This window comes from Lygodium microphyllum, chromosome 14 (assembly GCF_053477565.2).
Source record: "Lygodium microphyllum isolate KBCC chromosome 14, Lygodium_microphyllum_v1.1.10, whole genome shotgun sequence".
NCBI lineage: Eukaryota > Viridiplantae > Streptophyta > Polypodiopsida > Schizaeales > Lygodiaceae > Lygodium > Lygodium microphyllum.
In genome coordinates, this window is record NC_141148.1 from 89,834,942 (window position 1) to 89,850,326 (window position 15,385).

Sequence of the window (15,385 nt, forward strand, 5' to 3'; positions counted from 1 at the left end):
AGTGATAGTGGGAGTGACATACTCTTTGTCTCTTCACACTTTGGTGCACATGCTTTACTTGCAGATACAGATGATGACATGCATACGTGGATTCTTGATTCAGGTGTTTTCTTTCATGTCACCCCTCATCGTGAGTGGTTCTCTGCCTATACAAGGGGTTGACATGGTGTTGTCCATCTTGGGGACAACTATGCATGTGGGATTGCAGGTATTGGCAGCGTGCAGTTATAGTTTCAGCATGGCTGTGTCTTTACACTTCAGCATGTACAGCATGTACCTTAGCCCAAGAAGAACTTGACTAGCACAGGGCAGCTAGATGATGATGGTTTTCATACTACCTTTGGTGATGGAAAATGGAAGATCTGTAAGGGATCTAGAGTGATTGCCACAGGTTGCAAGAGTGATACTTTGTATCCACTTCATGCATCTAGTGTGCGTGGCCATGTTGTTGCCGTGACCGAGCAGCCAAGCATTTCTTTGTGGCATGGCCGGTTGGGATACATGAGTTAAACAGGAATGAAAGTGCTTTCTCGTTTGGGTTCCTTGCCTTGTCTTCGTTATGCTGATTTTGAGCATTGTGATCATTTTATTTATGGCAAACATGCACAGACATCTCACAAAAAGTCTCTTTCTTTGAAATCTTCTCCTCTAGAGTTAGTATATTCGGATGTATGTCAAATGCCAGGATTATCTTTAGGAGGAAAGAAATATTTTGTCACCTTTGTCAATGATGCTACACGAAAGGTATGGGTTTACCCTATTTGTAGAAAGAATGAAGTGCTAGGCAAGCTTAGAAAATTCTTGGTATTGGCTGAAAATCAAACAGATAAGACACTTAAGTGTCTTTGCTCTGACAATGGTCGAGAATATGTGTCCAAGGTCTTTCACGCATTTTGTGACAGCAAAGGGATAAAGAGAGAGCTAACTGCCCCTCATAATCCACCCCAAAATGGAGTTGCTTAGCACATGAATAGGACCATACACGATAAGGTCCGTACTATGCTGTCTCATGCTACATTACCCCATGGTTTTTGGACAGAGGCTGCTATGACAGCCGTTCATTTAATTAATCGATCACCAAACAGGTCTTTAGGTGTGGGGGGGTTCCCCAAGAAGCATGATCAAGCAAGCCACCTTCATATGCTCATCTGAAAGTGTTTGGCTGCGAGACTTTTGTGCACATTCGTAAAGAAAAACACAGCAAACTTGCGTCAAAGTCTTGTAAATGCATTTAGGTGGTGGTGGGGTTCCCCAAGAAGCATGGTCAAGCAAGCCACCTTCATATGCTCATCTGAAAGTCTTTGGCTGCGAGACTTTTGTGCACATTCGTAAAGAAAAACACAGCAAACTTGAGTCAAAGTCCTATAAATGCATTCTCCTAGGATATGGTGACGAGGGTGAAATGAGCTATAAATTCTGGGATCCCAAGAAAAGGAAAGTAATATGCAGCAATGACATTATCTTCCGGGAAGATCACATGCATGAACAGCCCGAAAAGACTGAGGAGGTCGGTAGGATTGTATTCCGGAAAGAGATATCTTTTGGACAGCAATATGAGCCCTCTGTATAGCAGCAAATACCTGCTATAAATGAACCTGTAAATGCTGGAAATGATCAGCCAGCTATTGCCCATGATAATGAGCCACTACATGTGCAGGAACAGCCAAGACAACAAGCTGTAAATGCTGATTTGCAGGCTGAAATGCCAGGACAGCATGCTGAAAATGGAAATTTGCACAAACAACCAGCAAACAATGATCATTGGGTTAGGAGATCGTCTAGGGCTACTAGACAACCTGACAGATTTGTTCCTGGTGCAAACAATGTGGCTGATTATGTCATGTTAACAGACTGTGGTGAACCGTCTTGCTTCAAGGAAGCAATAGACAGACAGGATAGCAAGAAATGTTATAAAGCCATGTTGTCAAAGATGGAATCTCTGAAGAAAAATGGCACTTGGGACTTGGTGCAGTTGCCTAAAGGGCAGAAAACACTTCCATGCAAATGGGTTTACAAGATGAAGGTCACTTCTGGTTCCTCACCTAAGGACAAAGCAAGATTGGTTGCAAAGGGGTACAAGCAAGAGCATGGAATTGACTTTGACGAGATTTTCTCTCGTGTGGTCAAGATGACTACATTGAGAACCATTTTGGGCTTGGTTGCAGTGGAGGATATGGAACTCATACAGATGGATGTAAAGACTCCCTTTTTACATAGTGATCTACATGAAGACATATATATGCAGCAGCCTGAAGGGTTTGGGGAAAAAAGGGAAAGAGAAGATGGTATGTAAACTCAAAAGGAGTTTGTATGGGCTGAAACAAGCACCAAGAGAATGGTATCATAAGTTTGATACATTCATGCAGTCTCAAGGCTTTCATAGAAGTCAAGTGGATCACTACTTGTACACCAAGAAGGCAGCAAATGGCTGCCTGATTATCTTGGTTTTGTATATTGATGACATGCTAATTGCTGATAGGGATACTCATGCCTTGGATTCACTGAAGCAAAGTCTTCATAGAAGCTTTGACATGAAAGATCTTGGTGATGCAAATCACATTCCTGGCATGCGAATGCTATGAGATAGATCAAAAGGCTTACTCTATCTATCTCAGCAAGTGTATATCTCCAAGGTTTTGCAACGTTTCAATATAGAGGGGGGGGAAACGATTGGGGTTCCATTGCCTCCATATGTGAAACTGGGTATAGAGGACAGCCCTACATCTGATGATGAGAAGGCTGAAATGGTCAATATAGCATATCCTTCAACTGTTGGTAGTTTGATGTATGCTATGGTTGCTACACGTCCTGACATTGCCTTTGCAATGAAAGTGGTTAGCAAATACATAGCAACCCCTAGCAAGAAGCATTGGGATACAATGAAAGGTATTATGAGATACCTCAAAGGCACAAAGGAGTTGTGCATCTGCTTTGGGAAGCAGAAGGCATCTGTTGTTGGCTTTACGAATGCATACTATACCGGTCATGCAGATTGTAGGAAGTCCACTTCTGGATATGTCTTTACTTTCAGAGGAGAAGCAGTCTCTTGGATCTCCAGGCTACAAAAGTGTGTTGCATTGTCTACTACAGAGGCAGAGTATGTGGCTGCCACTCAGGCATGCAAGGAGGCTTTATGGCTTTCACGTCTGGTGGGAGAGCTTGGCATCACAGAGTTACCTGTTCTCCATTGTGATAGTCTGAGTGCTATCATACTAGCACGGAATCCTGTCTTTCATGCAAAGACAAAGCACATACATGTGAAGTACCACTTCATTAGAGATGTACTTGACAGCAAGAGCATTGAGCTTGTCAAAGTGCATACAGATGATAACTCTGCAGACCTTCTCACGAAGGGTCTTCCAGCAGTGTGGTTTGCTCATTGCCGACAGATAATGGGAGTTGGATAGATATATGTATTTCAACTTTGTACATACCTAGACTTAGCTGATTCTTTAATCCTCTGAAGGCACATTGCCTTTAGGTGAGAGGTTGTTGGAAATAAAGGCCTCATGCCTTTAAATTTACTCGGGTGTGAACACACCCTTAGCACTTGTACTTACACATATATATCTATCTAAAAACCTAGAGGTACACACTCAACATTGTACCTATAAACATGCTCACTCTCTGCTCTGCTCTCTCTTACCCTCTCTGTCTCGCTACGTGTAACGACTGACTATCTCGATCTCCGTGCCTAACCCGTCACTACACAAAATATGGACCGACTACATTTAAGGCAATCGCAATATGTTGACATCGTAGAAAAAATCTGGATAGGGATGGACAATGTCCAACAAGTAATGGCAGACTAGAAAATGCAGAAACTACCCACGAAATACACAATCAGGCCACTATGAGGAAGACACCTTAACAAAATGGAGTGGTTGCAAAGAAAAATTGCACACTCATGGAAATGACCAAATGTATGCTAAAAAGCAAAGGGTCACCACACAAGTTTTAGCTTGAGGGCCTTCAATATGCAAATCATGTACTTCATCATGCTCCAACTAATGCACTCACGGCGATCACTCCTTATGAGCCATGGCATGATAGAAAGCCGAAGATTGATTCCTTTCAATTGTTAGGAAGAAAAGCATTTACTCATGTGCCTAAACAGCTTCAAAGAAAGCTAGATGGTAAAGCACTTATATGTGTTTTTGTTGAATCTAGTTGGGAGAGCAAAGACTACCATTTGTATGATCCTCACACTCAAAAGATTTTTGCCAACAGAGATGTCATTTTTGCGAAAATGCATCTTATTCTTAGGATCAGTTTGAGATGCAAGCCACCTATGAGTCTGGTGATGTCTTTGAGGTCTTTTGCCACTTCCATTGGAATCCAAGCCTGCTGTAAATGCACAAACAAATGTATTTACTATTATGGCAAGCTCTTGCTGCTCCACCTGCCCCAGATCAAACCTTGCTTGAGAAGGTTTTTATAGACCCTCCAAGAGAGTAAGATTGATGCTCCTTTCTCTCAACATATTAGGAGAGTTGCTAAACAAGCTACTCAAAATACAAGGGTGGTTTTGGTGGGTGGGTGGGTGGGTGGTTGTGTGTGGGGTGGGTGGGTGGGTGGGGGCCATGATGGGCCTACTTCATTTGATGGCGCACAACAGGATACACGTCGGTTGTTGCATGCCATAGAAGAGGAGTTGGCCTTCGGTGCTACTAATGGTACTTGGACCCTTGTTGAGTTGCCACTTGGCAAAAAGGCTATTAGCACTAAATCGGTTTTTAAACTCAAACACAAGGCTAATGGCTTAATTGACAAATACAAGGCACACTTGGTTGCCAAAGGCTATGCTCAGAAAAAGAGCATAGATTATGAGGAGACTTTTGCTCCTACATCCGATGAGTATAGTTAGATGTGTTAATGCTATGGCTGCCCAGACATTAAAACAGCATTTCTTAATGGTGACCTTCATGAAGATGTCTATGTATCACAACCTCTAGGGTTTGTGGTTAAAGCCAAAGAGCACATGGTTTGCAAGTTAAACAAGGCTTTGTCAGCTTTAAATAAGCCCCTTGTGCATGGTATTCAAAGATAGATCCTTATTTGAACAAAAAAAAAGGTTCAAGAACAGTCCAACCACTCCCACTCTATACATAAAGAATGAAAGGGGTGACTTGTTGGTCATCATTCTTTATGTGGATCATATGCAACTCACTGGACCTAAAGAGAACAATCGCAAATTTTAAAGCTGAATTGAAGATACATTTGCTATGTCAAAGATATGGGCCTTTTACATTACTATTTGGGGATTCAATTGAACCAAAATCAGCATGGTATAATCGTGTCACTATCACTGTATGTGGAAAAGCTTCTACATAGGTTTAACATGCACAATTGTAAACCTATGAGTACTCCGATGGAGCCAAGGCTGAAGCTTTCTATGCATGGTAGCACTGAGATGACTGATGTTGCAATTTACAGCCAGGCTGTTGGATGCCTTACTTTGCGACACACGCCTTGACATACAATTTGCAAGTGAGCACATTTATGCACAGCCCACATACTGTTCATTGGCAAGCTATTAAGCAGATCTTCCGTTATTTGCAAGGTACTCAAACATATGCCTTAATATTTCCCAAGGGGGAAGACTTGCAGCTACAAGCTTGCAACAATTCAGATTGGACTAGAGACTCAAATACTCGGCACTCTACTAGCGGGGGCGGGGGGGGGCGCTTTTTCTGTTGAAAGAGAGAAACTCTGAAGAATGAATGCTGAGGACCAAAATCTGAAGCAAAGTATGTACATAGGTGAGTGTCAGGTGTATGGCACTAGAAGACTTCACAATATCTCTCACTGAAAAAGCGGGTATGACCATGTGGCCAGCAGCCTATAAATAGCATGAATCAGGTCGGCCAACTGAATATGGCCAACCTGTAGCCATAAATTTGCCAACCAACAACCTGATGGTCCAACTGCTGCTGCCTAACCTGCCTGTGCTGCCCACACTGCCCAACTGCTGCCTGGCTGCCCTGCTACACATCCATGGGCCTGTCCAACTGCCCAACCTGCCCGCTGGGCTGTCCACCTGACCCAACCAGGAGATGACTTTCTAACAAGAGGGACAGGGTGATAAAATGGACAGTAAACAGAGGTTTTACTATGGGGGCAGCCTTCTAGCAAGGGTTAAAAAACTATAACTCCCCTCCTACCTCTAAGGAGAAGGATAGACAAGAAGAAAACTTTTGCTAGGCCCCAAAAACAGTAGCCATGATCAGAGCACCTACACAAAGGACTGGACCAAAAATAACTCAATGAAGTCTCAACCTCCTTTGTCATTAAGTTCTGATGGATGAATTATACTTCTGGCATTTGTAAAATATGGTGGTTTGTCTTAATTTGATTAAATGGGAAATCATTGCATGACAAATCAATTCAAATATTTTCTGCTCTTGATACACGTAATGGAAATGCTATATATATTGAAGAGGCTGAATGTTCTTCCAGACAGGAAGTGGATTAGGCTATTGGTAATCATGCAAATGGAAATTTATCTTTGGTGCTAAATCATCCTTTGGAACTATGGCGGGATGAGCTTCTACCTACTTCAGCACATAATGATACACAGGGTAGATGGATGTTTGTACAAGTCACAAGAAATGGTAATATCTCCTAACATATTATTGCCAGATCATATCCACCTGACTAAATTGGTGCAAATGACACATTTTGTGCAAATAAAAACAGAGAGCGGAAAAGAACTTACTCAAAAAGGAATTTTACATAATTGATTACATAGCTTGTCAAAGGATGTACAGTGCCATCATGGACAGGGGTCTTGGTAACATCCTTTTCAACAGCATCACCAAAATCACTAAAAGTTTCCTCAGCTGTCAGGGCTAGCCGTTGTGTCAAACCTGAAGCTGCTTCTAATATTTGTGCAGATGCCTTTGCTCCAAAAATACGCTCTGTCTGTGACACCAGGATACATCAAGCTTTTAAAAGAAAGTGGTTGTCTCAACAGCTGAAGAAGAGAAATGAGAAAGCAATTGAACATACAACAAGGCTAAAATGGCATACTTTTTTGTAGTAAGTACATAAAAACATTCTAGTTGAGATTAGTGAGACCAGTCAACTCCCCCTCTTGTTTCCATAAATTGATCTATCCACCCGACGCAAATGTGTTTAATGGACATCATCTGCTCTACCATTTTGTTGAGATCAACCCACAGAACCCAAGGCAAAGGGCAACCTCTGCTCTATCCACTTCGTTAAGATCATCCTCAAAGATCGAAAATTCACTAGGATTCTCATAAAAATTTTGAACATTGTTGAAATCTACCCATACCCAGTAACCAATCTCTAGGACTCCAATAAAATTTCCAACAACAGCCCCCCTCAACAGACATAATCTACACGGTACCCAGCAACCCATTTCACAACACACACCCCCATACTACATCAGAAATAAGCTGGCCCAAGTAGGATGATTCTTTTCCAATTCATCTACACTATGCATGGCTCAAACCAAAAGTTTAAGCAAAAGTACAGTTTAAGTCCAAAAACTTGGGGGTAATAAATAGTCTCCGATTACCCTTCTATGGTATCTTCCTCATGGCGGAGGATCAAATTCAATCCAAAAACGGTCATTAGTTTGCATGAAGTTCTAACAGGAACAGATCTGTTCTTTGTATGTAGAAAGCTGACTATAATTAAACAGCAAGCCACCACAACAAGATGGATTGTCTCCTGGGAAAGTCTAATCGACAACCTATAAATTGTGATAGTGAACCAGCCCCGTGACAGATGATCAGCATCACCATGAGACATTTCAGCCATGAAATGTTTCACCCTTAAAACCTGGTGTTTCACACTAAAACATTTCACCCCCAGTTCTGAAACACTGATCAGAATGGCTATTTTCTATACACGCATCCACATACAGTGACATTAATTCCAATTTCCCACATTTGGAGTGATGAGTCATACAGTAACATCAGTATGAATAGGCTTGTAAGAGGAGCAAGAAACAGTGACATTAATTCCAATTTCCCACATTTGGGGTGATGAGTCATACAGTAACATCAGTATGAATAGACTTCTAAGAGGAGCAAGAAACAGCTGCATGCAGAAAATGCAATTGCAATAACAAAACATGTTACAAGTCAGGCACTTTTGACCTAATTTTCTAGCTTGCATCATAATAATGTCAGCCAAGTTGGAAACTGTTCTTCTTCAGTCAATGCCATAACCATCACTTACCTCAGGAAAAAGCTCTCTCATCGTCTCATACATGTCCAGCAACACGAAAAGCTTCTCAGGTGATTTTCTGCTCTTAGCAATAGCCTCCCCAAAACTTAACAGCATGGTCACACTGTTACTTGTAACTTCTGCGAAACATGTATCTTTGTAGGGCCCCAATTCATCAAACACTTGATCACAAATCTTTTTCTCTCCTGAAAACAACAATTTAACCTGTGACAGAAACAATATCAACACAGTCAAAAGGAAATTGCTCCCACCAAAGTGTCATCGATACACGAGGCTCAAAGAAAAACTACTAAACTGCTTACTGCTATTCTCATAAAATGAATCCAATTAGTGATCTTTCTTTCCAGGACTTCCCATGGCAATTTTTGCACATCTTCTTTACCAAGAGGTTCAACCCCAAGTTTCTGCAAGGTTTGCTCCAAGACTGATGCTCTCACCTCCCTGTATCCAATCTTTAAAAATAAATTGCAAGCTTCTGCATCAAAATCTTTTCAGACCAACCTAGCTTCATGTTTTCTCACGAACTTTTGAATATCAAAATATGTGTAATGCCTCACTCTGAAAAAGAAGGACTATCTGATTTGTATTTTAACCCAAACTTCTATTCATTGTAATAATCTACCAAGCACATATGACGCAATTTGATATGTTGTTCCAGCCATTAAGCTTAAATACAAATTCACATGACACCCTGCAGATACAAGGTTTAATCTTGAAAATTGCAGTTTGAAATCAAAATCTGGAAAAGTTAAGGCTCTGTGCACTAGAAACTTGCATACTAAACAAGTTCTTAGACTAGATCAAAACAACACCACAAAATGCCCAACACATTGTGACTCAGAGTTGGATGGTGTATAAATACCTATAGATTTTGCAACACTGTTGATGGTGGCCAGCCTTAATCATCCTTTCGGCAAGATCATGCAGCTGAGGAATTATCCTAGGTGGAATAAGCAATGGCATTGCTGTGGAACTCTCAGACCCCTTCAGGGTTTTGCTGTCACCTGGGCTTGGAGAATTATCCTTTCCAGCAAGCTCATTGGCAGCTCCACCACCAGATGCAGTTGAAGGCCGCACTGGATTTGGGAGGCATGCTAGCAAACGGCTTGGCTCTTGAGGCTTGCTGTAGGACCACCAAGAAGTAGTTAGATAAAGCCATAGGTTTTTTCTTCAAAATATCACATAGTGCGATACCCCTTTCAGGTTCACCCAGCCCCCCTGCCCCCCTTTCCAGCAGCCTGACCCAACATAGAAAACAAACTGAGTTTTTCTTTAGCTCTTTGTGTTTGCAAGACCTTTAAGAAGTAATAACAATAGAAGATGAAAAAAATTGAAATTAAAGGTTTGCAGCAGTGATGATTCAGAAGTGGTTACATGAAGCTACTGCAGGTGTCTGCTTCAAAACATCGCACCCAGCAACACATAAATTCAAATCCCTCCCCTGTGCCCCCCCCCCCCCCCCCCGCCCCGATTGAAGAGAGAAAAAATTACAGAAGTTATTGATCATCATGTTTGAACAACTTTCAAGAAGCAACACAATGGACTCTAAAGAACCTAAAGACAAAATGCATGGCAAAAGTGTTTCCTGGCCTAAGACTGCACCTTTGACTTTCCCTTACCGTTTAAGTATTCAATACAGTCTTGAAACACACAGCAATGAATCAATCTCAGAAAGCATAATGTTTTTCTTTCACTTTTACAATTACAATTTATTTTATTCTAAGTTTTCACTATTTCGACTTTGTCTAAAGCTTCCTCCATGCTCCTAAATCATCTCAGCTGCAAGACAATCTAGACTCTTTGAAACTTTTATTCTATCTGCATTACTTCTTTAATAACAGTAAACACTATCAACCCGGCCCAGCCAGTGCTTTCTACATTATCTGTATTCATGCCAGTGGCACATCATCTAAACCTTAGGAATTAACTCACCTGTGCATTGTTAGCAGGGTTCGGAACTCTTCCTCCAGCTTTTTCATGGCTTTGGAAAGTAAACCATGAGCATGATTCAAAGCAGCATCACTACTTTTGAAGCTACTATTGTAAGTAAAGAATTCAATGTTGTTACGAAGCTCATCTACAGCTGCCAAGTAGCCACCTAAGTCATCACGGGGACCTTGAACAATTTTGGATTCAACCTGTGAAAGAGTTCCAACAATAGTGCAAGCTTATCAAACTGGACTCTCGTTAAGAAGCCCAATACAAATTTCTTCCTCACCATGACTTTCTTAAGCTTTTGAAAATACAAAAGAGCAAGATTGTAGCAATCTCAAAATTGAGAAAGCCCTTAAAACACCTGTACTGAGCAGTTCCTTACTTTTCGTGAAACATCAAATTGGGTCAGAATCTTTTCAGCAACTTTTAGGGTGTTGTCAATGTTTTCGTGCGCCTTCCTTATAGCATGAGTATGTATCTGGATAGAATCGATCATAAATTGTTAGCTAATAGATCAAAGTTCAGATGCAACAGACTCAAAAGTTATTATAATATATTGATTTCATGTAGTAAGGCTTTCAATTAATAGCACCAAATGCTGCCGTGTGGTGGCAAACATCACACCATACACATAGTACAGAAACTCACTTAAAGAGTCACCCCTAGGGCCTATCTCTTCGGTGCCAATACCACCTTCCATGGAGATCCTGAGGGAGTGGCATCATTCTCCTAAAAGGCAAAGATCTCCTAACATCATTCCAGGTACTCCATTGAGAAATCTAATCTACTTATAACAGATGAATATATTAAAGTCTTGAGGAGAAGAGGAGAGACACACTCAAGGAATGGGCATACCTCTGAGCACATCTACCACTACTCCTATCCCTTCGGCAAGCCATTCGAAAGATCCTGTCTACAACTGGAGGAGGAGGTGCACAGCAGCCCAAGTATTATACTGACAAGGATTTGGAACTCCCAGTGCAAGGATGGAGAAGTGACATGGGCTGTGTACCATATTCAGCTCCTCCATACCCATCAGAGTTGGTGAAAGGTAAACAAGTCATATTTTCATCTCCTCGTTTATTTACTTCAGCTGATGTGCAAGATATGGGTATAAGTATTCATGATAACCTTGACCTGTACCGGTATGTGAGTATAAATAGAGATGGTCAAAAAATACATTTGAAGATTCGGGAAATGTTTCTTTTGGTGTATCACAATACATCAGGGCTAACAAAGTATTTAGACACATATCCTCTAGTATCTCATGCTTTCAAAACCAAGTGCTGGAGGTGCATCAATGGTGGGGGTAACACCCCCAAAACCAAGCACCTTCGAGGCTCTATTTGAAAGGGTTACCTACGCAAGAGTATCAACCCCCTAGTGTCGCTCAAATGGTTCCACAATTTGCAGGTAGCCATCATTCTATCATCAAATACCACACCCTACAGTTGAGCAGGGGGCCCATGTCATCATACCTATCCCTACAGTGCCACATGTAGTATTGGGCTCTACTTCTGCCTTCTCATCTCACCCCACTCATGGGACACCTTAGAATTCTTTTCAAGAATCTACATCTGCCAAGAATGCTTTCATTGATAAGACTCTTTTCAACAGGTCTAACTTCATTACTTGGTCTAACTTGATGCAGCATTGTTGAGCTAAGGAACGCATGACAAACTTAAAACATTCAATTACCTCTTTAAAACAGCCCCAAAACATGCAATTACCAAACTTTACATTAAATTACCAAACTTTCCAAGAGATTATCTATGTCCCATAAGCCAAACACTAAATTTGGGAGGATCCACATTTATAAATAGAAGGCTTCCCACCACTCAGCACCCATCATGCCTTCCTAATTGTCGGTACCCTATCTACTGCCATCTACATCCCTCTCCAAGCAGACACCTCGGTTCGTGCTGCTGTCCACCAACCAGGCAGGCATTCAGCCTCCATCCTTGTTGCATTTCATCCATCGACAGCCAGTCTCACAAGAATTGCCCAAACAGGATGCGCTTGGCAGTCTGCCCTGTTCATTCAGCTGCCATGTCATCAATCAGGCTACATTTTGCAGTCATGAAACTGGCCTCTAGAACTTATCTATAGGGTAGTGAATGAGTTCCTTCAAACTCATGATTACCATTCTATCCCTTATGACTCAATTTCGTACATTAAATATACTTCAAAGGGGGTAAACTATCTACTACTCTATGTAGATGATCTTGTCGTGGCTCAAATTCTATGATCATTGCCAATATAAAGGACAAACTGTGCTCTACTTTTGAAATGATTGACCTTGATCAGCTCTCATATTTTTTGGGCATGGAGGTAGTTAGACATTAGGATAGGATCTTTGTCTCTCAGCAAAAAATATGCCCTTCACTTAGTGGATTAATATTGCACCAATCAGACATGGCACCCCTCTTGATCCTACTATGAAACTTTCTAAGGATCTTCACGGTCAATGAAACAAGTCTTCCTTCTTCAAAAGGTGGTGAATGACTTGAATATATGCAAATTACAGCAAGCAATAAACTCAATAAACTGAAATACAAACATTATTGATTAATCTTGGACAATAGACTCCCAATTGGCCCCAAAAACTAGCACCCCTTGTGGTCTTTCTTTTAACTTGTATTGCAATTGGAAGAAGTATACTGAGATTGCTCCAATCTCCTTTGAAATTTAATACTCTTACTGTCATAAATGACCAGCAAGTCTTGAAAACAATTTGCCCCTTGATTTGACAAGGGATTGGCCCTCAATTGATCCTTGGGCAATCAAATCTAGCCCAAATTCAATTGGGATGGGCTGAACTCTTAGAAACTGTTGAAATGCCCCATTTCAAGCAACTAATTCTAAGTGTTAGGTCTTCAATTCTTGGGCATGAGATCCAAGATGGCTGGTAAACTAAATTCTACTATAAGTTAGGGTTTACAATAGCAAAAACACAGCTGCTCTTCACCAAGACCTGAGAATGACTAAGAATTTCTAGAGATTTCTGAGAATTGGATGGAGAAGGGAGAATAATGCTAAGGAGAGAGAAAGTTCCAGCTTTTGTCACAAAGATCTATCCCAAACAGTAGTCGTCTCTACTGCCCACAGCTTTGAGAATGCTGGCACATGCTGCAGTTTTCAGCCCCAAAGCTGGTAATGTGTTGCTTCCATGCATGTTGATGCTATCGCATGCATTCCTTGGCCCTCTTGGGGCTGCCACCTACTACTAATTGCTTCCCAAGTAGCTACAAATCAGTTCAGCAGCAACTCCCTCGTCTCTCCCAACCTTCACCATGCATGCACACAATGGCTGGAATCCACCTCAGCCAGTCTCCTCGAGGGCCCTGAATCAGCCTTGCAAAATTTTGCCATTTGGCATCATCCCAAATGAATTTTCATCCACTTTTAATTGATGTTTAGAATTAATAATTTTGAAAATTAATTTGGCCATTTGTCCTTGCCCAAAATTTTAGTAATGCCCATCCATAATTAAATTGGCTAGGCTAGTTGATCCCCCAAGTGGTCTTATGCATTCATTGATACTTCAACTAGTATTAATTTATTAATTCATGCCTAGATGCCTAGTTCCTAATGTCACCACTAACATGTATTGACCAATTAAATATCCTAGGCCAAAACTAACACCAAGCACCCACTAGTACTTGACCAATATAGCTTATTACAACTTTTACCTTTGACACCCACTACAAACTTAGGGTCCTTGGACTATCATTGTGACTCAACTACCTTGCATATCACGTGCACATTTGATGAATGAATAAGCAAAATGCTAAGCAAAGCATTAAAAATACGCATCTCCATGACAAAAACCTCCCTTGAAATCCTTGCAATCATCCCCAATTGCACTACAATGTACCAAAAGCAAAAGATACCGCATGTAGCGTGGCGGACGCACGAGAGACCTTTCAGTCGCCACCCAACCATGCTTAGGAAGATGCCGGAAGGCATGAAAAAAACAAAACGTGTCTTTCCCTGCCAGCCGTCAATTTCTAGTAAGTTATGCTAATTTAACTCACTTTCTTCCTAAGCTCCCTTGGACACCGTACAGGCACCCAAGGCCCCCTGGACGGCCATCTCTCGTGTTGTTTCCCCTAGTGTTGCATTCATTAATGCAACATTTTCTCCCCCTTAAGAATCGGTTTCGTCCTCGAAAACGATACTTGGAAGGTCTAACTGTAAATTGGGAAACCTTTTTCTTAAAGTACTTACTCGCTCCCACATTGAGCTTTCTTCTGAACAATCTCTCCATTTTACTAGACATTCTTGATAAATAGTATACCTTGTTCATCTATTACGAACATTTAAAATTCTTTCTGGTTCATGTGGAATAGATTGGTCACTAAATAGCTTCTCAATCTTATCATTTAAGACTAGATTATCCATATCACCCAACTTCTTCCTTAGCTTACTTACATGAAAAACTGGATGTGTTTTACTACCAGCAAGTAGTAGGAGCTTGTAAGCCTGTTCCCCCACCCTCATAAGTATTGTGAAAGGACCACAATACATGGGTGAAAGCTTTGGACATCGTCCCGTTTTCATAGTTTTAGTTTGTCCAAGCACTTTAAGATAGTCCAATTTCCCTTCCTCAAAGGAGATGTCTCTTCGATGAGGATCTGCATAAGCTCTAGCCCGGTCTTGAGCTTTCTAAATATTTTCTTGAGCAAATTTTAATATACTATTCATATCCTCCAAAAAATCCTTTTCTGCTTGAACCTTTTCCTTATGCAGTCCTACTGCATGAGGAGCTCTGGGCTGAAACCCATACATTAGCATAAATGGACTATATCCAGTGGAAGAGTGTTTAGCACTATTATATGCAAACTCTGCTATCGGTAAATACTCTTTCCAATTAGTTTGCCTTTTACTTACATATGCTCTCAACATATCTTCAAGGATTTGGTTAACCCTTTTAGTTTCCCAATCAATTTGCGGGTGGTCCGCCATGCTCATGCTAAGTTTAGTATCCAACTTCCTGAATATAGCACGCCAAAATTGACTATCAAATTTTCTATCCCGATCAGAAACTATATTTGCCGAAAGGCCATACAATCGGTATATGTTCTCTATGAATAATCTAGCCAATTTTGGTGTTTTAACATCAATTGAAGTTGAAAATAACCTAGCCATTTTGGTTAACCTATCCACAATCACCCACACAGAGTCATGCCTCCTCTGTGTCCTGGGTAATCCGACAATAAAGTCC

At 41.1% G+C, this 15,385-nt stretch overlaps 1 protein-coding gene across 2 annotated transcripts in view; it reads right to left on the minus strand.

Moving 5' to 3' along the window:
- LOC148025839 (exocyst complex component EXO70A1-like) overlaps window positions 1-15,385 on the minus strand; it is a 71,359-nt gene that overhangs the window by 43,163 nt on the left and 12,811 nt on the right. The window contains exons 2-8 of one of the 2 annotated variants that reach the window (XM_087693099.1): window positions 10,541-10,636; window positions 10,156-10,361; window positions 9,086-9,346; window positions 8,846-8,914; window positions 8,526-8,664; window positions 8,215-8,427; window positions 6,719-6,924 (exon numbers count right to left, since the gene is read on the minus strand). In XM_087693099.1, coding sequence (XP_087549225.1) covers window positions 6,719-6,924; window positions 8,215-8,427; window positions 8,526-8,664; window positions 8,846-8,914; window positions 9,086-9,346; window positions 10,156-10,361; window positions 10,541-10,636 — 1,190 coding nt within the window. The remainder of the gene's footprint in view (window positions 1-6,718; window positions 6,925-8,214; window positions 8,428-8,525; window positions 8,665-8,845; window positions 8,915-9,085; window positions 9,347-10,155; window positions 10,362-10,540; window positions 10,637-15,385) is intronic. The other variant, XM_087693100.1, reaches the window with a different exon arrangement.